Below are 24,925 nucleotides of genomic sequence, written 5' to 3'. Positions count from 1 at the left end.
TAGTGTTACATTATTTTGGCCATAATGAAGCTGAATGAACACATTCATATTTTGTCTCTTCCAAACTGAATTTAGAACCTCCAATCTTCACATTAAAACCTGACAACCAAGATGTCGTACCAGGATCTACTGTTGTCTTGAAGTCTTCTTTCACTGGAACGGCTCCTCTTACTGTTAAGTGGTTCAGAGAGGACAAGGAGATAACCACTAGAGGCGCAAGTTTTATCAAGAAAGACGCTTCTTCAAGTTTCTTGGAACTTCACTCAGTGAAACCCAGTGACTCGGCTAACTACACTTGCCAAGTGGCCAATGATGCTGGGAAGGTGGCATGCTCTGCAGTCTTGTTTGTGAAAGGTGCCTTTTCTTTGCTCAATTATGTATATTTTTTGTACACCTTTTCTTGATGTTACTGTCTTTTGAAGTAATTGTTATCATCAATTATTTCCAGAACCACCTCAGTTTTCAATGAGGCTTGAGCCATTAAAACTGGTGAAAAATGGACAACCACTTACGTTGACGTGCAAAGTCACTGGCAGTCCTGTGATCAATGTTAAGTGGCTTAAGAATGAGACTGAAATTGCTTCAAATGATAAATGCAGACTGTCCTTCACTGACTCAGTTGCTTCACTGGAGATTGTCAACTGCTCTGTTGATGATAGTGGAGATTATGTTTGTGTGTCATCAAGTGATGCTGGTAGTGACCGCTGCAGCAGCACAGTTACAGTCAAAGGTGTGTGTCGTATTCACTTTTACAGTTTATCTGTACTATGTTATTGTCTGTGTAGAATAATAACATTATTTTATCTTTGTTGTAGAACCTCCCATGTTTGTGACAGCTTTTGAGTCCAAAGAAGTTGTGAAAGGGTCTGATGTTATATTCGAAGGAGTTATTTCAGGCTCAGCTCCATTTGAAATATCTTGTTATCAGGACACCAAGCAGATCAGAAATGACAAAAGGCATAAGATAAATATACAAGATGGCGTAGTCACTCTTCAGATTCTTAAATGTGAATCTGGGGATGCTGGAAAATACCAATGTAACATAGAAAATGAAGTTGGGAAGACAACATGTGATTGCCAAATTACATTAAAAGGTTGGTTAAAAGTCAACATTATAGAAATATACTGTAGCTATCTGTATTTGATAGACTGTGGCCTGTTGATATTATTGAATTATATCTTGACATGTATGGTCTTCCTTCAATAGAACCACCCTCGTTTGTACAGAAAATAGAGAACATCAGTTCTTTAGTTGGCTCAGAGATTTCTATGCAGTGCACTTTAAAGGGATCACTGCCCATGACTGTATCATGGATAAAGGAGGATCATGAAGTTAAAGAAGACGAACATATAAAGATATCTTATGAGACCGGAATGGCAGTGTTAACTTTAAGAAACACTCAGATGAAACATGGTGGAAAATATATTTGTCAGGCACAGAATGAGGCTGGAAGTCAGAAATGTCTTGCCACGCTTACAGTCAAAGGTTGGTTTGATGTTTAGGTCTTTTACTTTTGCAATTTATATTTTTATCACAGTGTTGTACTATTGAATAGTGGATTGTTCATTTAATATTTTGTTTATCACAGAACCTGCAAATATTACTGAGCAAGCCAAGTCTATCAGTGTAACAACAGGAGATCCAGCTACTCTTGAATGCAGGTTCTCAGGCTCTAAAGTCCTCAAAGCCATGTGGTTGAAGGATGGAAGAGAGCTGACATCAAGTCATAGATACAAAGTACAGAGCAGAGATAAGAGCTCTGTACTGAAGATACTCTCTACAGAGAAAAGTGATAGTGGTGAATACACCTTTGAGGTTTCAAATGATGTTGGAAGCAGCACCTGTGAGGCTTCAATCACTGTTCTAGGTTTGTTGATCGGTGGATCATTTTTATTTGAATCAATCTTAAATGAATGTATACCCCGCCGTCTTACAGTGTACAACTACTCACCATATACTATTTACTTTTATGATAGATCAAACGATTAAACCATCTTTCACAAGAAGACTGGAGAAAATGGAGAGTATCAAAGGATCTTTTGCCCACTTGGAGTGTCTTGTGTCTGGATCCTTGCCTATATCTGTACTTTGGTACAAAGATGATAAGGAGATCAAGAGCGATGAGAAACACAAATGCACATTCTTTGAGAACTCGGCATTTCTAGAAATTAGTCGTCTTGATAGTGCTGACAGTGGCGGCTATACCTGCATTGCTAGTAATAAGGCCGGCAAAGACCAGTGTTCTGGTGCCTTGCTCGTGAAAGGTTTGTTAGCTTTGGATTGTCTTTTGATGTTAGATACAGTGGATATCCAGTATATTGGAAGGTGACAGCAACTTTGACAATGCACATCTTCCCCTTTCATCAACAGAACCGCCATCTATTCTAGAAAAACCTGAATCAATGGATGTTTTGCCTGGATCAAAGGTTCAGTTTAATGTCCTTTCGTCTGGCACGCCACCCTTGACCATGAAATGGTTTAAAGACAAGAAGGAGATCTTATCAAGCTCGGATTGCTCTGTGATTAAAGATTACAACTCTACTTCACTGGAGCTCTTCTTTGCCAAAACGTCAGACTGTGGAAACTATGTCTGTGAAATACATAATGACGTCGGCTCTGATGTTTGCCAGGCAACGCTCTTTGTCAAAGGTTGGCATTGATCTTCAACTTACCTTTGTCAATCTATTTGGGCATTTTTATTGGTGTTAATATGTATTTACGAATAGTTCATCTTTTTTGCAGAACCTCCCAGTTTCCTTGAAAAACCTGACAAATTATCAGTTGTGAAACTTAGAGAAAATAAACACTTTGAGTGCCATGTTGGTGGCACTCCAGAAATACAAGTGCACTGGTTCAGAGATGGGAAGGAGATAAGTCGTAGTGACAAATACAAAATGTTCTTTGTTAAGTCTGTGGCGAGCTTAGAGATAATTGGTGTTGATGCCAATGACAGTGGAGTATACTTCTGTGAGGCCCGTAATGAGGCAGGCAGTGAGAGCTGCAGCATGGAGTTAGCCGTGAAAGGTTGGTTTAGCCTACTTCCAGTCTTTTGAGCCAGTAATTCAACATTTTACTCAGATGTTTATTGACACAATCCCCCCACTCATTTAAACCTGCTTCCTTATTTCAGAGCCCCCAGCATTTATTGGAGAGTTAACGCCTGTTGAAGTCGTGAAGGGCTCTATGACTGTCTTTGAATGCCAAGTGTCAGGAACTGGTCCGTTTGAGGTTACATGGCACAAAGATAAAAAGCAGATCAAAACCAATAAGAAGCATGTAATTTATGAATATGGTAATGTCATGAGCCTGAAAATACAGGAATGTGATGCTTTAGATGTTGGTGGTTATCAGTGCACAGTTTCAAATGAGGTGGGAAGCTGTTCGTGTAGCACCACAATGTCTATGAAAGGTTAGTCACTTATGATGATCATTATTTCTCTAATTCAATTTTCACATTGAAAATGTCAGCATTTTCAATTTATTATTCTGATTAAATGTTTTCTTCACATTAGCGCGACCGTCTTTTGTAAAGAAGATGGAAAATGCTTCCTCTGTTTTGGGGAGTGTCGCTACATTTCAGTGTGTTGTGATGGGATCGCCATCTCTGTCTGTACAATGGAAAAAAGATGAGAACTGGATCTTGGAAGATCCTAAAACTGAAAGGATCTTTGAAAATAATGTGGCAACTCTAAGGATTCCGATCTGTGAGGCCTGTCACAGCGGGAAATATACTTGCCAGGTTGCAAATGAGGCTGGACAGGACAAGTGCTTTGCAACCCTGATGGTGCAAGGTGTGTCTTTGCTTGATTTAAATGATGATCAAGTTTAACATTTTGAAGTTGATCGTTACATTTGTAGCTAATCCTCATGTCTGCTTGTTTGTATTTTAGAACCACCTAAGATTATAGAAAAACCAGAGGTGATAAATGTCACTCTAGGTGATGCAGTCAGTTTGGAGTGCAAGGTCTCTGGCACCCCTGAGATCAAAGTAAAGTGGACAAAAGATGGAATAGAACTCACACCCAGCAGGCAAAATAAACTTAACTTTGAGAATAACCTCAGTAGTTTGAAGATTCAGTCTACACAACTGGAAGATGCAGGGGATTACCTGTTTGAGGCTACAAACTCTGTTGATACCTGCAGCTGCAAGGTTAAATTGATTGTCGTAGGTCAGTGCAAAATTACTTTGAATTTCTCAGTTATAAAAACATTTGGAATACAAAAGTCGATTTTACTCTCCATTGCTAATGGATTTTTGTTGTTGTTTTGAAACAGAACAAGTCATTGCGCCTACTTTCATCAAGAAATTAATGGAGATTAAGGAGGTTTTGGGCTCTGTAGTTTATATGGAATGCAAAGTCGCTGGTTCTTTGCCAATATCAGTGCAATGGACCAAAGACGGCAGTGTCCTTGCAAGTAAAACCAAGTATCAGTTAGAGCAGAAAGACAACACTGTGTCTTTGGAAATTAAGAATTTTGAGGAAGAGGATACAGGGGAGTACTTGTGTAAAATCACAAACAAAGCTGGAAGTAGTGATTGCAGTGGTGCATTAAAAGCAAAAGGTCAGAGTCATACTTTTAGTTTTTACTTTTACTCTTAAATTTTACTCTTACATTTCTCTAGGCACCAGTTGATGAACTCGTCTTTCATTTAATCTTTCTTCCAATGGTTTTTAGTGCCACCAAACTTCGTATCTGAACCTGAGTCCCAGGCTGTCATTCCCAAAGCCACTGTACACTTCCAGGGTGTCTTTCAAGGAACACCTCCTTTTACAGTCAAATGGTTCAAGGATGACACTGAACTGATAACTGGACCATCATGTTCAGTTGGACTAGAAGGCTTATCTTGCTTCTTAGATCTTTACTCAGTTGGATTTTTGCAAAGTGGAACGTACTCTTGCCAAGTTAGCAATGACGCTGGCACTGTGAAGTGTACAACCAATTTATTGGTGAAAGGTTGGATTATACTCTTTTTTGCCACCCTTCATTTATTTAATTCCATCTCTTTTTTTCATTTTCATCGCTCCTTCATCACTCTGCCTATAACCCATGCGTAACAAAAAAAATTCAGGGTTGTCTTTCTATGAAATATAACAAATGTATTCTCCCATCTAGCGAACCATTGGCTTCCTCCCATCATCATCCCATTCTTTGTTGCTGATAATTTTTCAATCCTTGAAGTTCTCTAAATTCTAACTTCATGTTCTTGGGCTTTGCAGAACCTCCTGAAATCGTACTGAAATTGCCACATACAACGTTCGTGAAGCAGGGCGAGCCACTCCGTCTTGAATGCAAAGTTACAAGTGTGCCCTCTCTGCGAATGCAGTGGTACAAAAATGACAATAAGATAACAGATGGTGACAACTGTAGAACTTCATTTGTTGACTCAATGGCAGTCCTTGAGCTGCACTCCACAAGATATGCTGATGATGGAGTATACACCTGTGAGGCACAGAATGATGCTGGAGCTGTAAGCTGCAGCACCATCATCACAGTGCAAGGTCAGCCACTGAAAAGGGACATTGCCTTTTGCAGTTCATTCATTCTCTATAGCATGAACCTGAATGTATGATTCCTCCTCCCTTTCACTGACAGTGACTTATTTTTGACATTGCCCTTTGCAGTTTATTCAGTCTGTGTTATGATGTCAGGTTTTCCTTTAAAATAGTTGCAGCATGAACCTCAATGTATAATTATTCCTTGACTTTTTCACCCTTTTTAAATTCCATTGATTGTGTTAAATGGTCACTACTTGGATTACACCATTGCACAGTTAGCATGGACTAAAAAGCATGATCCTTTGAAGCCCTCTTTTCTCTTATGATTGCCAATGTCCACTTGCTTGGGTAGATGCAACTTGTTTGCCCTGGAATCTTGCAACCTGCTTGCCCTGGAATATTTAACTTTAATGAAACTGATCGGCCAATTGTGTTGTTTTTAGATCCACCAAGTTTCATGAAAGTACCGAAACCTGTAGAGGTGATCAAAGGAAAAGATGCTATGCTATACTGTGAACTGTATGGCACAGAACCCTTTAAGATAATCTGGTACAAAGACAAAAAGCCACTTAAGGAAAGCAGGAAGTATAAGATGGTGAATGAGAGTAGCTCTGCCACTCTCCATATTCTTGCAGTGGACCCCTCAGATGTTGGTGAATATGAGTGCAGGGTCACAAACAAAGTAGGATATGAAACATGCCATACAACAGTTACGCTCAGAGGTCAGTAAACTATATCGTCAATGGATATTCAACATATCTTAGTTATATTCATACATACAACATTACCTGTATGATTGCTTCTCCTCACCACAATCAATCCTTTCTCACTATTCAGAAGCACCCGTTTTCGTGAAGAAACTGGTAAACCAGTCAGTCAAATTGGGTGAAGAAGTCACTCTGATGGCCACTGTCAAAGGCTCTCAGCCTATAACTGTTTCTTGGGTGCAAGATAAGGATCATGTTCTTAGGGATGGAGACAACCGGAAAATCACATTTGAGAACAGCGTGGTCACCCTGAAGGTCTTTAAGGCTGACCAAACCACAGGTGGCAAATATACCTGCCAACTCAAAAATGATTCTGGAGTTGTGGAATGTGTTTCCAACCTCACTGTCTTAGGTTCGTAAGACTCCATTTCCCCACTCAATGAAGATTACATTGACATACATTTGGTAAGTATCTGCTTTCTAAATATGAATTGTGGTCCTACTTAATTTTCAGAACCGGCTACCATTGTGGATAGCCCAGAGTCATTCAATGTCAAGGCGGGTGATTCAGCAACTCTTGAAGTCACTGTAGCCGGAACACCAGAACTGAAATCTAAATGGTTCAAGGATGGTGTCGAGCTCTCCTCTGGCACCAAGCATAAGATAACCTTCTCAAAGAATATCTCCAGCCTGAAAGTCATGTCGACAGAGAGAGTTGATACAGGAGAATACAAATGTGAGGTCAAAAATGAGGTTGGCAGCGTTTCCTGCAAGACAACCCTCACTGTCCTAGGTTGGTACCACTAGTATCATACCTTCCGATTAATTCAATTTGATATTTACAATCCATTGCCATTTTATTACATTTACAATCCGTCATTACTTATTATTTTTTAAACAGATAAGAAGATTCCACCCACATTCATCAGGAAACTGAGAGACACCCATACTATTGTTGGTAAACCTGGTGAAATGGAATGCAAAGTTGCAGGTTCTCCACCTTTCACTATCTCTTGGCACCACGCTGGTCAAGAGATCAAGAGTGGACCAAATCACGAGATCATTTGCAGTGACAACACCTGCAAAGTTAAACTGCCAACTCTTAAGTTGTCAGACTCTGGAAAATACACTTGCAAAGCCGTTAACACTGCAGGAGCCAGTGAAACAAGTGCTTCTATGATTGTACAAGGTCAGTAGATATGTAGACTTGTCAGCATGGATTTTATCCTATGGAGAAAAATAAATCCAACATGAGAGGTGATGTGTTTCCGAAAGAGAATACTTACGCTATACAACATTTATTTTTTCTTATTAAGAACCTCCATCCTTTGTGGAAATACCTCAGGCAAAGGAAGCTCTGCCTGGTGCAAATGTAACATTTTCAGCAACAGTCCATGGAAGTGCCCCACTGAAACTTAAGTGGTTCAGGGGCACCAGGGAAATTGTGTCTGGAAAGGGTTGTGAAATTGCTCTCCAGGGCAATACAGCTACTCTGGAGCTATACAAAGTGGCCAAATCAGATGCTGGAGAGTATACATGCCAGATTATTAATGATGCTGGGAAGGAAAGTTGCCCAGTTAATCTGTTCATGAAAGGTTAGTTAACATGGCAATGAATTCTGAAATTACATATTTTTTTCATGCATATTCTGACATACCGAAAATACAGCGATGTTACTGATTTGACTATTGCTCCTCCCAGAACCAGTACAGTTTGTGAAGAAGCTGAAGGACATGTCTTCTGAAAAGGGGAAACCTTTGAAACTTGAATGCACATACAATGGAACTCCCAAAATATTTGTTACTTGGTTGAAAGATGGGAAACAGCTCTATGCCTCTTATCAGTACAACGTGTTGACCACAGAGACTTCCTGCACTTTGGAAGTACTCAATAGCGATAGCATGACGGCAAGTGGGAAATACTCTTGCGAAGTTACCAATGGAGTCGGAACTGATATCTGCCATGCTCAAGTGACCTTGTTAGGTAAAAGCATCTCAATTCAATCATATGCATTCATCATATCCATTTGATCATTTTTTTATTTAACAATTTTTATCTGTCACTTTAGAACGACCATTCTTTGTTGAGGAATTGGAACCAATGGAAGTCACTTCTGGTGATCCAGTTTGCTTGAAATGCCGCATTGGAGGAACCCCTGACATTAGTGTGTCCTGGTTCAAAGCTGACGGAAAGCTTCGTGCTACCAATACTTGCCAAATGGCATTCTCAAATGGCATTGCGACTTTGATACTAAGCAAACCGTCAAAGGTTGATACTGGTGAATACACATGCAAAGCTGAGAACAGAATTGGATCTGCCTCCAACAGCTGCCACTTATCAGTGGAAGGTGATGCTTGTCTTAGTTTTCTTTGCTTGCTTCATTTTTACCTTCACAAATGTTATGCATGGTATCAAATGTAAACATGCCTTCTGTTTAATTGCTCCATTCTAGATGTCAAAACACCACCTTCCTTCCCCAAGAAACTTACTAGTCTTGAACAGGCTGTAGGACAGCCAGTCATATTTGAGTGTCGTGTTGTAGGATCCTCTCCTTTAGAAGTCTCCTGGCTAAAAGACAATGGATCTTTAAAAAATGATGGAGAATACCTAATGTCTTATGATGATAACACTGCTGCCCTAAAAATTGCACGCGGTGAAATGAAACACTCTGGGGAATACACTTGTATAGCTACAAATAGTGTTGGAACTGCATCTTGTAAAGCTAAGCTCGAGCTTCAAATTCAAGGTTGGTTGATTTTTTACAGATTTCCTGTTCTTGCTAAAGTCTTTCATCATTAAAAGTATGGCTTCGATAAGCTACAGCAAGTACTACCACTGTGTTTGTGTTGAAATAGTATTTTTGTATGCACAAACCATCCTAATAACAGTGATGTAACTTAATTTCACTATTGCTCCTCTCAGAACCAGTACAATTCATCAAGAAGCTTGCAGACATTTCAGTTGTCAAGGGCAAACATTTGAAACTGGAATGCACATACTCTGGAACGCCCAGCATATTTGTCACCTGGCTGAAGGATGGGAAACAACTCTATGCCTCTTATCAGTATACTGTGACAACCACAGACACCTACTCTATGTTGGACGTCCTTAACAGTGACAGTTTTGAGGCAGCTGGGAAATACTCTTGCGAAGTTACCAATGGAGCCGGAACTGATATCTGTCATTGTCAAGTAAAAATAGGTAAACATCTTTAAAGAATCTTCTTACATGTATTTCTTATACATGTTTCAGGTACAGTATTTGATTACTAGTTGTGTAAGGTACAGTAAACACTAGTAGGCTGTATGTTACCATTACACATTTTTGTAATTTGTTGTATATATGGTTACCATTACCTTGCAATATTTTTGTATTTCCTGTTATTTCAGTACGGTTCCAGAAAAAAATATTCCTAAATGCTTACAAATAATATTGTTTATCTACATCTTGCTATAGTGCGCCTTATATTCTGATTCAAGGACATAATTTTCATAATTCAACCTATTGATGTATAATTTATTTTGTCACTAGAGCGCAAAATCTCCCCCAACTTCACCAAGAAGCCTGCAGAGACAATGGAAGATACAGAGGGTCATTTGGTGAAGATTGAGGGTCGTTTATCTGGATCTCAACCCATTGACATCGTTTGGTCCAAGAATCACAGTGAAATTCACACCTCTGAAAAGTACGAAATGGAATTCAAGAGCAACGTGGCCACGCTGCATATCAAGAGCTCCCAACTCTCAGACAGTGGTGCTTATACCTGCACAGCCACCAATGAAGCTGGCAGTGCCTCCTACCAAGTGTCACTTAACATTTCAGGTACGTATCTTTGTGTGTATTGTCATATTATATTTGTATGCATTCTGTTGCATCACTAGTCAACATTTTTGTGCATGCTCCTATGAAACAAATCTTTGTTTTTCACTAAACATCACCAGAACACAAGAAGGGCCCTGTATTCGACATCCCTCTCAAACCTGTGACTGTAAACGAGGGTGAGAACCTGAAGCTTAGCTGCCATGTCCATGGAGCCACTCCTCTGAAGATTAATTGGTTGAAGGACAGGAAGGAGATAAAATCCTCCACAAACTGCAGAGTTGTTTTTTCTGATGGCACTGCCTCTTTGGAGGTCCTCCGCACATCGAAAACAGATGCAGGGGACTATCTCTGCAAGGCTACCAACGATGTTGGAAGTGAATTTGCAAGGTCCAGAGTGACAATTAGAGGTAACAAGGTCATATTGTGAAAAAGTATTTACTTGACATTCCTATTTTGTATACTGTTGCTGCAATTTGACATGTCATTATGATTTTCCCTCTGGGCAGCTGCTTGACTGAAATTCTGTTTGATTTCAGAAAAAGAAGTCAAACCTGAGGCCGCTCCTGCAGCCCCAGCTCCAGCAAAGACTCCAACAAAGAGATTAGACAACTTGTTCTTTGTAGATGAGCCCCAGAGTGTCAATGTAACAGAGAGTAAGTATGAATAACTTATTCTCAATTACATCTAAACATTTACCTCAACATCCTTAGAAAATACTTTACTGTGCTTGTGCATGATGCCAACTTTATGTTGTTTCTGACTCACAGAGGGCACTGCAACTTTCATTGCCAAAGTTGGAGGTGATCCTATTCCTAACGTGAAATGGATGAAGGGCAAGTGGAGGCAGATCACTCATGGTGGTCGCATCACTATTGAGCAGAAAGGCCCAGATGCCAAGTTGGAGATCACAGAAATTACAAAATCTGACTCCGGACAGTACAGATGTGTCGCAACTAACAAAGCAGGAGAAATAGAATGCAGTACTGACCTGAATGTTGACGAAAGGAAAGACATCGGGGGAGTAGATGGAGACTTCAGAGCAAAACTGAAGAAGTATGTGTAGTTGTAAAGAAATATGTAATGCCACCAATAACTTTAACATCTAATGAGAGACACTTGAAATTATTTTAACTACTATATATATCCCTCTCTTCACACACAGGACACCATCCAAACAGAAAAGTCCAAAGAAGGAGGGAGAGATTGACCTCGTGGAGATTCTTAGGGGTGTGGACCCCAAAGACTATGAAAAAGTTGTTAGAGAATACGGAATCACTGACTACCGTTGTCTTCTTCAGGCCATTGAGCAGCTGAAGAGGGAGAAAGAAGCGGAAAGTGGAAAACTGGTAAGATAATAAATAATTGAAATGGCCTATCTAGGACTAGGCGCTGGCCCAGGAAAGGTTTCACCCTACAGGAAAGTAAGTCATCCAGGATAGCTTGCTGCCCACCACAGCTTTTTCACAAGCTGTTCTTGGGGCAGCAAAAACAACTCTGCTTTTAGGGATTTATCATAATGTTGAGCCCAGCTGTAAATAACTCTTTATTGTGTATATGATATATTATTATAACTATCAATTTTTCTGATCCAGGAAACTGAGCATGGAGGAGAATCTAAGGATACGGCCAGGTTTATGGCTGAGTTGCAATCAAGAATGCAGGCTGAGGTACTAAATGTTCCTAATATATTAAGTGTTGGAACTATCTGAATACATCCACTAAAATGTGTTAGGTTAGACAGAATATCTACTGATAATAATACTTTTTATCTACAGCCTGTCACTCTGGTGAGCGACATCGAAGACCAAGATACCACCCCATTAAGCACAGCAACCTTTGAGTGTGACATCAAGATCAACTACCCTGAGATCACCCTGTCCTGGTACAAGGGAACTCAGAAGCTTGACAACAATGACAAATATGAAATCAGCATTGTTGGTGACCGTCACATCTTGAAGATCAAGCAGTGTCAAACCAAAGACCAGGGCAACTACCGTGTTGTATGTGGCCCACATATCTCCAGCGCCAAATTGACCGTTGGGGGTAGGTAGTCATTAATGTTTTTTGAGTCCTCATGAAAGAGATGTACGGAATTGTTTATACTGGGAATTGATCTATTTCTTATTCCCATACTAATTTACAGATGGAGATGAACAAGGTAAGGGACCATAGTTTGAACAAATAGTTTGGTTTTAGGATATCATTTAGTTTGCCTCCAGGATATCACTTACTAACCTCTTTGCTGCTCGTATTGTACATGTATTTGTTACATCTTTGTTTGTTCGATTTTTCTTGTTCTTGTTCTTTATGTTTGACTTCTTTATGTTTTACTGCATTTAACATGGATTCACTTCGATATTTAAGATCCCACTTAAGAATCACAATTATATTTGTAATAAATGATTTAAAGAAAGGATGTAACATTTAAGATAAAAAATGTTACTCATAGTTTTAAACAAAACCCAACTGCCAACGCTAAGAGTGATTCCCATGATCTGCTTTTAGCTGGCATAATTCACTTCACCAAACGCATCCGGAGCATTGAAGTGAATGAGAACCAATCTGCTACCTTCGAATGCGAGTTGTCCTTCGACAATGCTATCGTTACATGGTACAAAGACACTTGGGAACTTAAAGAGAGCCCAAAGTATAACTTCAGAAGTGAAGGCCGACGACACTTTATGACCATCCGCAATGTAACCTCTGATGATGAAGGTGTGTAGATTTGAGTCAAGCAAATGTACTTTATAGTCGTACAAATAAAAATACAATCATGAGAAACTCAGCAATCTTCATTATTAATCCTGTAGGCGTTTACTCTGTGATTGCGCGGTTGGAACCCAACGGTGAAGCTAAAAGCACAGCTGAACTTTACCTTTCAGGCAAAGGTCTGTACATTTACTAGCTAGATATGCCTATAGGCATTTATATACATAAATTATTATTCTCGTGTTATAATACCTTTACTTCCTCCTTTCACAGAAATTGAATTAGGAAGGGTTCCTTTTGGTGAGTATTATTTTCAAATTAACCAAATTAAGCCAAATTAACAAATGTAGGACCAAATTACAAAAATTCCCAAAAACCTTTTAAAGTACAGTAAAACCGCACATCAACCTTGTTTGAACCAGAGTTTAAAGGTTGGTCAGGCAATAGAAAACAACTGAAAATAATCACTGTGACAAAATATATAATACTTTTCTGAAACCCTTTATACTAAGGGTCTTTATGATATGAATATCAACATGAAATGTAAGGTATATTATTGGACAGGCTTTGTTGGATAAGTGAGGTTTTACTGTCATAGCAAATAACCACCCCAATCTAATATTCTGTAAACATGAACCATATGTATATTGTCAGATTATATGTATACTTATTTATTACAACACCCTTAGATGTCCCAGATTCATCAATACAAGCATACAAAGGTAAGATTGCCACATGTTAATTGTTAAGTTGAACATTTACATAAACTAAACTGGGATCTTTTATGGTACAATTAAGAATTTCTTCCGTTTTTAACCCAAAGAAGAATCAGCTGAATACTATTACGAAGAGAGGACAGAAATGAGAGGTACAATACCTTGTGATTTATCTGAATCCCACATGTTACTTCTAATACATACTTAAATCCTTCATCCCTAATAAATACCTCACCCCTCATCAATACCTCATCCCTAATAGTAAATACTTATCATCCTTTAGCTGGGCCTGTTGTTTGGGCACTTAAACTCATCACAACAAATCTAACAATCCATCATCACTTCCTTATCATTCATTCTTCATTTCATTGTTTTTGTTTATTCATTGTAGTTTAATTGTTTTTAGTGTCACTAGTAAGTTGATGTGTTTATTCTCTCATTCCAACAATGTATTATTACCATTGATTATTATCATTTGATATACTAACTAGAATTTGAGCGAGAAATACAAGAAAGTTGGGAAATGCAAGAAGAAAAGATAGAACTTCAATTCTCTTCATACACAGGTATAAAAACAGTATTCTGGAGATAACATGTATCAGTCGATAAAATAACAATAATCACTAAATATCTGCATATGGCAAGAAATCTGTCTGTTTGTCAACTGTAATAGGTTCAAAGGTTGTGTGTGTGTGTGTGTGTGTGTGTGTGTGTGTGTGTGTGTGTGTGTGTGTGTACTTTATGTATGTCATGTAAATGTTCCCTAGTTTTCTTGTACTAACACTTTAATTGTATCCCTCTTTTTTGTGTTTCTTCATTTGTTGTACTGTAAATACAGGATCATTGATTAATCCCTAATATCACAAATAAATCTATTGATTTACCTTAAATGTTGTATGGCATTGTTGTTTCTTCTATCCTATTTGATGATTAGTTCTTTTAAGATATGTTATGTCAGTCCTACATTTGTTAATTTTAACTTATTTAAATGCCCTTAACTAAGTTTGTTCCTTGTTTTTCATCAGGAGAAAGGATACCCGTTGATGAAAGTGTTTCCAAATCTCAAGTGGGAACAAGAGAAGGAGTACCTAAAGGTATTGACACATAAGACAGCTTATGACAGTACGCTTATGGCTGTGAATTAAACTTGTAAACATGCCAAAATCAATGTTTCTTTGTAACTTCACTTGAAAAAAGGCCATTGGGTCAACATGTTGTCAAGGAAAACACTCCTATATATGTTCGTCCAACCAAACTCTTTTGTCTGTCCAACTACTGTACATACCTGCTGTTGTCTGTGAGTCTGCCAATGTGCTGCAATATCTATTTGTATAAATATCAATTTAACACAGTATTAATGCAACACCAAATTACTGCAGACAAAGCTTTGCAGTAGTATTAGCCTACTTACTAAGTTACTGACTGTGTTTTTGTCTATTGGTATGTAAGGCAGTAGTGTTTTTACCTACTTACTAACTTATCCCCTTTGTGTCTACTGGCGCATAAGGCAGTAGTATTTGTGCAGTAGTTAGTATTCTAATGAAGGAATTATCTTTGAAGTTCCTGAAGCTTACAAGAAACCTGAGGAGAGGCCATCAGCTCCAGCTCCGACCAAAGGTATTCACATGACCCTGTGCTTCTAAGGTCATTCTTTCCTTTCTCTTTAATTCTATCTTGTTTGTCAACCATTCTTAATGATTGTTCATTTGTGTAAAAAAAAATTGGTTTATGTCAAATATGTTTGATGTTATGTAGGATGTAGGATCTACAATGTACAGCGTACTATATGTGCAGAGAGAGACATTTAAACAGAATCACAATGTTTTTAAGTACCTGAAGCAAGGAGGCCTCATGAAGAAGAGATCACTCCACTGGTTGAACATGAAAAGCCCTATCCCACCCCTACAGGTACAGTAATGTTGTGTGTTTGTGTTACTTTATCTGTCTCTCGCTCTTTTCTCTGTCTGTCCTTTGTGTCTTTGTCTGTTGATCTCTTAATGCGAATAGCACGCTGATTTGATTCTTAGCATTTTACATGTGTTTACTTTTATCAGATAAGTCTAGTAACTTTTTCATTTATCTTAGAAGATTATGTTGAACCAAAGCTGCCCATTTCACGACCAGAACCCAGCAAAGGTATTACACCTTTTTTTATGTCAGTCAATGCTTTATATAAACTGTTTTTGATTCGTCTCATTTTCTGTGCGTGTTCAATGTGTCTTTTCTATGTGATTTTATTCCATATTTTTGAATGTGTCTGTGGCTTGTTATTTATTGTCTGTGGTTTGACAGTTGGTGAAACATACTCACTGTTAGTCTCATCAATGCCTGTGAAGTAATTCACTTGAGAGCATTGGATAATTTCTTATTGAACTGTTTACTGTCATGTGTGTATTCTTGCTTTCTCTTAGTCTTACATCTTTTATAAGTATATTCTTTATATTTGCTAATGGTAGTGTTTCTGTATTACCTGAAAGATATGCCTAAACCCATACCTCATATGGCTACTGAGCCCAAAGTGGCCCCTGAGACAAAAATGGCACCTGCAGCTAGGGTTGAAGCTCAACCAAAGCCAAAACCCACTCCCACAAAGACACCAGAAGCTCCTCGCCCCAAAGGTACTGTTATATATTGTCTTTATTGCTCTTTTCTACTCTTGTCCTTGTATGACATGTATGCATTATTTTGTCCAAGTCAAGCACAATGTCTTTATGTCTACCTGTGTTTATTGATGTTTGTAATGAGATATGCATTTGTTTGTTTTGTTTGCTTCACTCTGAATTATTTATTGAGCATTAAAACAAAACAAATGTTCTTTAAAGTTCCTGAGGAATACCCCAAAGCTGAGCCCATTAGAAAGCCAGAGTCACCTCCACAAGAGGAAATTTCAAAAAAAGGTAAAGCTTCTAGTTTAGCAAAAATGTTAACTCGTTGCAATATACTTGACATCTTAAGCTGTGTTGTATGTAAATGTCTTCTAAGTGTTGTGAGGAAGCTATTTCTTCATTCTTATTGATGCTAACCTCTTTACCAGTGTTTTTTAATTGTTCCAAATTACAATTCTTAAATTATCGTATGGATAATTAGCAAGCAATATTCTAATTTGTAGAGTCAGCAATCCCAAGATTAGTTTGGTATCCTTTAGCCACAGCTTAAACAAACCCACATTTTGGATTGCTGACTTAATAGGTCCATAGAATATGTGCTGGCAATTTGTGATTTGGGTGGATCATCCATTTAATCATAATGTTCTTAAAAAGTGCCAGAAAGAATCATCAAGAAAGAAGAACCCACACCTCAACGACCTGCAACTAAGGTTGTTCCCAGAAAAGTACCAGAGATCACAAAGAAAGAAGAATCTGCAATTCCACCACCTAAACCTAAGGATGTTCCCAAAAAGACAGATACTACTCCAACAAAAGGTACTTGAAAGTCATATATCCTTGAGGGTATATGTACTCTTCTTATGCAATCCACAAATCTGATTGTTTCTTGATTTAAATCATGTGTTGTTTGCAAGTATGTTGTAGGTTTGTTTGTCAGAACTTGTAATGTTTTCTGTAAATTGGTGTCTTTTTGTGGTTATTTCTTGACTTAGCATGCTCTTTGTAAATGTGCAAAGCACTCGTTAGAGTGTGATTAGCACATGTTGGTTTCTCTTCTTCATCCATCGATGATTTAAGTAGCAAAAAACAACTGACGAATGTCCTTTTAAGTTATCACGGATGTTAAAACAACGGAGAGGCCAAAGACAGATGCCGATAAAAAGCTGGGAACTAGCAAGCCTAGGCCAGTTGCAGCACCAACTGCACCAACTGCACCAACACCAACTGCACCAACACCAACAGAGGCAGCTAAAAAAACAGCAATGAGCAAATCAGAGCCAGTTGCAGCACCAAAGGAAGAGGCAGTTAAAAAGCCACAGCAAGCAACTAGCAAGGTAGAGCCAGTTGCACCAAAGGAAATCCACACAGAGAAAGGTATATATTTCAATGTCTTTGGATATTGAAAATGCTGATGTTATTAAAAATGGTTTCCTTTCCATTTTGAACGCTTCTTTCATCTTCAAAACTCTTGGTAGTCTTTTGAACAGAATGAATTCCTTAAGATTTTGTTGATATTGTGTTTGTGCTGTCATGCTTGTACTGTATTTCGATTTGTTTGGTAATGTCATGTATGTCTTAAAAAAGTGAAACAGAAGGATGAGGCGCCTGAGAGAACACCTGTAACTAAACTTAAAAAGGAGGACGAAGTTGCTCTCACAAAAGGTATGCTAGAAACCATGACTTCTCCTAAAGCACACGTTGGTACATACATGATTCGCAGTAACTTTGAGCTCCTTTTAGTGATTGCTTTTATTATTAACTTGTTTGAATAGAAGTCCCCCAGAAACCAGAGAAAGTTACTCCAGCTGCAAAATTAGAAGTCACACCTAAGCCCAAAGAAACCCCTGAAGTAAAAGGTATTGTACTGCATTACATGTGTTCTACAATTCTACATTCTAAAATGCAGTCATTACAGATCATTTGAAAGTCACATTTTGATATACATTGCATTCAGGAAGTATTCAGACCCCTTGACCTTTTCCAAATTTTGCTATGTTACAGGCTTATTCTAAAATTGATTAAATTGATTTTTTTCTTCATCAATCTACACACAATACCCCATAATGACAAAGCAAAATCAGGTTTAGAAATCTTTGCAAATTAAAAAAAAATAATAATAATAATTCACATTCACATAAATATTCAGACCCTTTACTCTACTTGGCAGTGATTACAGCCTTGAGTCTTCTTGGCTATGATGCTACGAGCTTGGCACACCTGTATTTGGGGAGTTTCTCCCATTCTTCTCTGCAGATCCTCTCAAGCTCTGTCAGGTTGGATGGGGAGCGTCGCTGCACAGATATTTTCAGGTCTCTCCAGAGATGTTAGATCGAGTTCAAGTCCGGTTTCTAACTGGGCCACCCAAGGACATTGAGTGGCCACTCCTGCATTGTCTTGGTTGTGTGCTTAGGGTCATTGTCCTGTTGGAAGATTAACTTTCACCCCAGTCTGAGGTCCTGAGTGCTCTGGAGCAGGTTTTCATGAACGATCTCACTGTACTTTGCGCCGTTCATCCCCACAGCATGATGCTGCCACCACCATGCTTCACCGTAGAGATGGTGCCGGGTTTCCTCAAGACGTGACGCATGGCATTCAGGCCAAAGAGTTCAACCTTGGTTTCATCAGACCAGAGCATCTTGTTTCTCATGGTCTGAGAGTCCTTTAGGTGCCTTTTGGCAAACTCAAAGTGGGCTCTCATGTGCCTTTTACTGAGGAGTGGCTTACGTCTGGCTACTCTACCATAAAGGCCTGATTGGTGGAGTGCTGCAGAGATGGTTGTCCCTCTGGAAGGTTCTCCCAACTCCACAGAGGAACTCTAGAGCTCAGTTAAAGTGACCATCGGGTTCTTGGTCACCACCCTGACCAAGGCCCTTCTCCCCTGATTGCTCAGTTTGGCCGGGTGGCCAGCTCTAGGAAGAGTCGTGGTGGTTCCAAACTTCTTCCATTTAAGAATGATGAAGGCCACTGTTTTCTTGGGGACCTTCAATGCTGCAGACATTTTTTGGTACCCTTCCCCAGATCTGTGCCTCGACACAATCCTATCTCAGAGTTCTATGGACAATTCCTTCAACCTCATGGCTTGGTTTTTGCTCTGACATGCACTGTCAACTGTCGGACCTTATATAGACAGGTGTGTGCCTTTCCAAATAATTTCCAATCAATTGAATTTACCACAGGTGGACTCTAATCAAGTTGTAGAAACATCTCAAGGATTATCAATGGAAACAGGATGCATCGGAGCTCAATTTCCAGTGTCATAGCACAGGGTCTGAATACTTATGTAAATAAGGTATTTCTGGGTTTTTTAATATACATTTGCAAAAAATTCAAAAACCTGTTTTCACTTTGTCATTATGGGGTATTGTGTGTAGATTGATTTGAGAAAAAAAAGATTCAATCCATTTTAGAATAAGGCTGTAACGTAACAAAATGTGGAAAAAGTCAAGGGGTCTGAATACTTTCTGAATGTAATTCAAACACATTCACATCTTCCAGGCAACCTTTTATGTAAAAGTGTCTGTGTGTTTTACTGTCATCTTCTTAGTCACCGTTGTGTGGTGAAAATCTTGAATTCGTGTTCTCTTCTTGTGCAAATCTTGAATTTGTGTTGTCTTTAAAGCCATCACAGTTCCTTCAACAACTGAGCTAACTGTAACAACAGAGACTGAAGCAAGGAAAGATGTTTCAGTGAAGAGGGATTCAGTGACTGAACAGCTGCAAGAAGTTTCACCAAACCTTTATTCAGCTTCTGAAGTGTGGCAAGAACTTTCAGTGAAGAAGACTTCAGTAACTGAAACGAGACAAGAAGTTTCAGTGAAGAAGGATTTCGTGACTGAAACGTGGCAACAAGTTCCAGTGCAGAGGGATTCTGTGACTGAAGTGCCACAAAAAGTTTCAGTGAAGGTGGATTCAGTGGCTGAAAAGAGGCCAGAAGTTTCAGTGAAGAGAGATTCAGTGACTGAAGCACGGCAAGTAGTTGCAGTGAAGAAGGCTTCAGTAACTGAAGTAAGGCAAGACGTTTCAGTGAAGAGGGATCCTGTGACTGAAGCAGGGCAAGTTTCACAGACAACAGGTTTCATTGAGAAAATTTCCCTGGCAGAGGAAGTTAGTTTCAGAGAAGAGGTATCATATGGAGACAAAGCTATGATATATGAGAGAGAAAAGGAATTGACTCAGATAAACGTAAGGGATGATATTTATTTAGAAGAGGAAGCTATACAACAAACTGAGATAGTAAGGCAAGAATTTCCTATAAAGAAAATAGATGATCAACCAATTCAAGCTATTGTTGCAAAGAAAGAGGAAGATGCAACACAAAGAGATAGTGTTAGACACATTGACCCAGCGACAGTGGTTCCACCAAAGAAATCAGCTACTCCTACCACTAAGAAAGAAGCTATCTTAAGTATAAAGGTTATTCCTCAAAGGAAAGCTGTCTCACCTAAGGTAGAAGCCATTCCTTCTAAGAAAGCTGTCTTATCTGAGGAAGAAGCCAATGCATATAAGAAAGATGTTTCACCTAAAGTAGATGTCATTCCACCTGAGAAAGCTGTTTCACCTAATGAAGATGACATCCCGTATAAAACTAAAATATCACAGAAGACAATCAAACAAAAGGAAAAAGAAGAAGAAGAGAGAGTTGAGCCTCCAACACCTCACAAAGGTATTTAATCTTAGGGCCTCATTCTTATATTTTGTCTGTCTGTCTTTGTGTATTCTTCTTACGTCTTTCCTTGTTTGACTGTATATTGTCATGACTAAATCTTTGTATTGTCTAAATATTGCATAATAATTTTTCTTGTCCAGACCAAAGGGTCGCCCCTGAAGTGGTCCCTGTTTCAATTACAGATGATACCACTCTTCCACAAGGTACTAAAGGGACTCTTACGTCTTCATCAAAAACTAAACTAAACTCTTACATCTTCTTGTTGTATTGTGTTTTCCTAAGTGTTGTTCTTAATGTTTCATGTCTCAATCTTCTTCAATCTGTTTCATTGTGTCAGTGTTTGTTTACAAATCTTAAACAAACCTTAGTGAAAATTGTATTTTCTTGATTGTGACATTGGCATACTTGTATTTAAAGAACCACCAGAGGAGAAGAAAATCTCTCCCCCAACACCAAAGCCTTCACCTGCTCCCTATGTAGAAAAAGTATCATCCCCTGAAGGTAGTGTGTTTGTGTCATGCATGTTGTTTTCCTCAAATGTTAGTCTGCTCTTTCAGTGTTTCTTTAATGAGTCTTTGGCCAAAGTGGTCAGTTCTTGATTGTGACCTTGGGGTACTTGTATTTAAAGCGACACCAGACAAGAAAATCTCTGCACCGAAGCCAAAGCCTTCAGATGCCCCCCATGTGGAGAAAGCTTCTCCCCCTGAAGGTAGTCTCTTATGTTTTTGTCATTCATGTTATCTTCTGTCAATGTTTGTGTTTGTTTAACAACTCTTAGCTCAAGCAGTCAGTTCTTGAATGTGACCTTAGAATACTTGTATTTAAAGTGAAACCAGTGCAGAAGAAAGCCTCCCCACCACCTCAGATACCAAAGCCTTCACCTGCTCCTATTGTAGAAACAGTGTCTCCTACTGAAGGTAGTGTTTCTGATGTTTGTTTCAATTTAGTTTTTTCTTAATGTCTATCTGCTCTTTTAAATGTTTGTATTTGGTGAGCAGATTTTTAGCTCAAACACTCTTGATTGTCCTGATTATGACCTTTGGCATACTTGTATTTAAAATGTCACCAGCTGAAAAGAGATCCTCCCCACCGATGAAAACGCCTCCACCTGTTTCACCTAGTGCTTCACCCCCTGAAGGTAGTCTTTTTTCTTTCTGTCATTCATGGTGTGTTCTTCAAATGTCTGTTTGCTCTTATTGACAGGTTCCTATGAGCATGTGAGCCTCACACATGTTGTACTTAAGTAGTATGAGTGAACACACCTGTATGTATACAACATGTATACTTGCATTTTACATTGGCATTTAGAAACCACATTTTAGAAATGTTGCTTCGTTTGTCTGTCTACTCTACAGCAAACTTTTAAACCTTGTTAGAGGTTTATCTGTTTGTCACTATCTCATGATACCTACTCACTTGAAGTGTGTACTTCTAACAAAATGTGCATGCTTGATACTGCTTGCTTAGAATAAAGACACTTCTACACTCTACTAGTGTAATAACTAACAGTAGATACCCTGTACAGGCTAGTAAGTACATGTAGTACTCTTTTCTCAGAAAATATAGGCAATAGGGGTAAGTCGCATGCAACTGCCTGTACTTACACACCTGCTACAGAGTCATTACATTTCAAAAAGTCTTCACCAAAGTGAAAAGGAATACATTGCTCAAATCATCAAAAGTCAGCATATTGCATGACACACTTCTTCCTCTAACCCAAATATTGATACCCTTGCTTCTTGTAGTGTATATATGTACATAGTAAATGTTTGATGTATGTGGCTGTAAGATATGTGTATAATCTTTATGACATGGGTAACGTCCAATGTATGTATAGTGTATATGTTGAGTGTGTAATGTACAGTGTTAATTGTATACAGCCATACTGTGTGTCGAAGTACATTTTCCCCTCTTATAAGACAGTTTATCACATCCTATCCTAGTGATTAGGCACAAACATATGGGTGCTTTCCCAAATCCCTTACAATATTTTTTTATTCTATAACTTAACTGGAATCTTACATTCCTACATTCCTACAGATAAGGGCCCTGTAACAGCACCCGGGGGAGCTGGCAAAGGTAAGATTGCAACAATACATCAAAGGGTAGAACACAATAACAATATATCAAAGCATTATTTTTAACCTATTAATGCAAAACATAGATAGTAAACAGATTAAGCGATCAAACATTTAAAGATAGCTTTATCATTTGATCAATGAATTACTAATTTAAATACATGATACATACCAGTTTACTTTACTTGGGAAAATGTCTGTTTAACTTGTCTGTTTGAAAATATGTCCCGTGAACTGTCCTAAATCTTTTGTTGCCGAGTGAATGTGGAGTGTACAGTATTGCTGTAAAATGTTTAATATTGGAGTCCTTTGTTGTTTTGTGATGCAAATGAATAATTGTTGGTCGGTGCTCTCTGTCTTATACAAAATCTTACTACTTCAGCAAAAACAACTGCGGCGCCAACTATTATTAAGAAAAAGGGTAGAATTCCTGTTCTGAAGGAAGAAAAACTTGACATGCCATCTTTGAAGAAAGTGACCAGAATTTCAAAAGACAATGAGGAAGAGCAGGATATCATTAAGCTGAAAAAGGTGCCACAGATACCCTCAGAAGAAGAGACAGTTGAACCGAAGGTTATGACTCAGGAAGCCTCAAGGACCATAGTTGTTGAAAGTTACGAGAGAGAAGAGTATATGTTTGAAAAAACAGAAATAGCTGAGAGAACCTCAGTATACGATAAGAAGCCAATTGAACAGGTGGAGTTTCACAAACCTAAAGAAGTTGCATCAAAAGATTCTACTGAGGAATCATTAGCTCACCTGAAAAAATCCCAAAAGGTTCTGAAAGATGTCCAAATAGAGGAGAAAATGGGTTTGAAGAAAACACCAAAGTTGCTGAAGGAAGAAGCACCTGACCAACCTAGTTTATCTCTGAAGAAGGTATCGAAATTGCCATCAGACGAGAAAGAGCAAGAAACTGTCAAGCTTAAACCATTTGAAAAACCTGCAAAACTGGGAACTGTTGAGCCAGAGAAAGACAAAAAAGACAGTGAATCCAGAGCTGCTTACGATATAAGTGAGAGACCACAAAGAGATGAAGCAGTTAAAGAATCCGTTTCTGCTCCTATGAAGAAACCTGAAACCATCTCAAAGGATACGAAAGAGCCACAGGCAGCCAAATTTAAACCAGTGGCCAAAGCTCCTGAAGATGAACAAGTCGAAGAGTCTGACAAACCACTGACAAAGGTGAAGAAAATTCCTCCGCAGGAGCAAGAGAAGGAAGAAGTTAAATTGAAGCCATTTTCTAAGTCACCAAAAGCTGAAGCTGTGAAGCCTGAGAAGGAGCCTGAGAAGAAGAAAGAGGCTGAAAAAACTCTTCATCAAAAGCCAAGTCCTCCAAAACCAGTACCTGTAAAGAAAATTGAAAAGAGTCCTCAAGAGGAAAAGCCAACACAGTTAAAAAAGGTGGAGCTTGTGCCCAAAGAACCAGAAGAAAAAGAAAAAAACAAACCCTTAAAGCATGAAGAGACACTTAAGAAAAAGTTGGAACTGAAAAAGACTCCTTCACCTAAGGCTGAAAAACCAAAGTCAAAAGAAATTGAAAAAATTATTATGGAGAGGAAGTCCAGTGCAGAATGCACCAAAAAGCTACCTAGACAGGTTTCACCTAAAGATTCATTTGAAGGTGTTACCCTAAAAAAGGTTCCAAAGAAAATATCACCAGAAGAGGAAGCACCACATAAAACTGTTAAAGAGAAGGTGCCAGCAATGAAAGAACTGTCCCCTGTACAGTTACGAAAGATTTCAACTCAGTTGGAGGAGGAAGTCTTTGAGGAGGAGCCAGAGAAGGAGCTGGAATCTGACAATGAAGGTTGGGGATGGGAACTTGTCCCTCGAGATAGTTCTGGGTCCACAGAAGACTGGGGAGAGGAACCTTTGGAAGGTGATGCACGTGAGACCCCTGGAATGCCAGGTGCCAGCAGAGGTGAGATTATGGCTGCTGAAACTTACCACTGATGGCTCAGGAAGTGTCTCACCTGATCCATCCTCCATTCATCCATTAATCTATCTGTCCAGTTATCAGTCGAGCTAGCCATCCATCTTTCATTACCTCCATCCATGTCCATCTTTTTTGTCTCACATCTTGTCCTCATTCTATGTAGACCAACCATGTCCATGTCCT

At 38.8% G+C, this 24,925-nt stretch overlaps 1 protein-coding gene across 2 annotated transcripts in view; it reads left to right on the top strand.

The window, feature by feature from the left end:
* Window positions 1-24,925, top strand: part of ttn.1 (titin, tandem duplicate 1) — a 166,286-nt gene that overhangs the window by 29,286 nt on the left and 112,075 nt on the right. Inside the window, exons 40-70 of one of the 2 annotated variants that reach the window (XM_029702492.1) lie at window positions 9,738-10,028; window positions 10,148-10,435; window positions 10,565-10,681; window positions 10,796-11,081; window positions 11,191-11,374; window positions 11,621-11,695; window positions 11,804-12,071; window positions 12,172-12,186; window positions 12,534-12,743; window positions 12,839-12,916; window positions 13,011-13,037; window positions 13,427-13,459; window positions 13,561-13,605; window positions 13,945-14,019; window positions 14,479-14,547; window positions 15,014-15,070; window positions 15,284-15,361; window positions 15,539-15,589; window positions 15,931-16,071; window positions 16,276-16,350; window positions 16,714-16,875; window positions 17,170-17,433; window positions 17,644-17,721; window positions 17,832-17,915; window positions 19,679-20,722; window positions 20,866-20,928; window positions 21,143-21,226; window positions 21,354-21,434; window positions 21,553-21,642; window positions 21,795-21,863; window positions 22,766-22,804. In XM_029702492.1, coding sequence (XP_029558352.1) covers window positions 9,738-10,028; window positions 10,148-10,435; window positions 10,565-10,681; window positions 10,796-11,081; window positions 11,191-11,374; window positions 11,621-11,695; window positions 11,804-12,071; window positions 12,172-12,186; window positions 12,534-12,743; window positions 12,839-12,916; window positions 13,011-13,037; window positions 13,427-13,459; window positions 13,561-13,605; window positions 13,945-14,019; window positions 14,479-14,547; window positions 15,014-15,070; window positions 15,284-15,361; window positions 15,539-15,589; window positions 15,931-16,071; window positions 16,276-16,350; window positions 16,714-16,875; window positions 17,170-17,433; window positions 17,644-17,721; window positions 17,832-17,915; window positions 19,679-20,722; window positions 20,866-20,928; window positions 21,143-21,226; window positions 21,354-21,434; window positions 21,553-21,642; window positions 21,795-21,863; window positions 22,766-22,804 — 4,521 coding nt within the window. The remainder of the gene's footprint in view (window positions 1-9,737; window positions 10,029-10,147; window positions 10,436-10,564; window positions 10,682-10,795; window positions 11,082-11,190; window positions 11,375-11,620; window positions 11,696-11,803; window positions 12,072-12,171; window positions 12,187-12,533; window positions 12,744-12,838; window positions 12,917-13,010; window positions 13,038-13,426; window positions 13,460-13,560; window positions 13,606-13,944; window positions 14,020-14,478; window positions 14,548-15,013; window positions 15,071-15,283; window positions 15,362-15,538; window positions 15,590-15,930; window positions 16,072-16,275; window positions 16,351-16,713; window positions 16,876-17,169; window positions 17,434-17,643; window positions 17,722-17,831; window positions 17,916-19,678; window positions 20,723-20,865; window positions 20,929-21,142; window positions 21,227-21,353; window positions 21,435-21,552; window positions 21,643-21,794; window positions 21,864-22,765; window positions 22,805-24,925) is intronic. The other variant, XM_029702491.1, reaches the window with a different exon arrangement.

This window comes from Salmo trutta, chromosome 20 (assembly GCF_901001165.1).
Source record: "Salmo trutta chromosome 20, fSalTru1.1, whole genome shotgun sequence".
NCBI classification, from domain to species: Eukaryota; Metazoa; Chordata; class Actinopteri; order Salmoniformes; family Salmonidae; genus Salmo; species Salmo trutta.
This window is presented reverse-complemented; position numbering and strand designations above follow the sequence as displayed.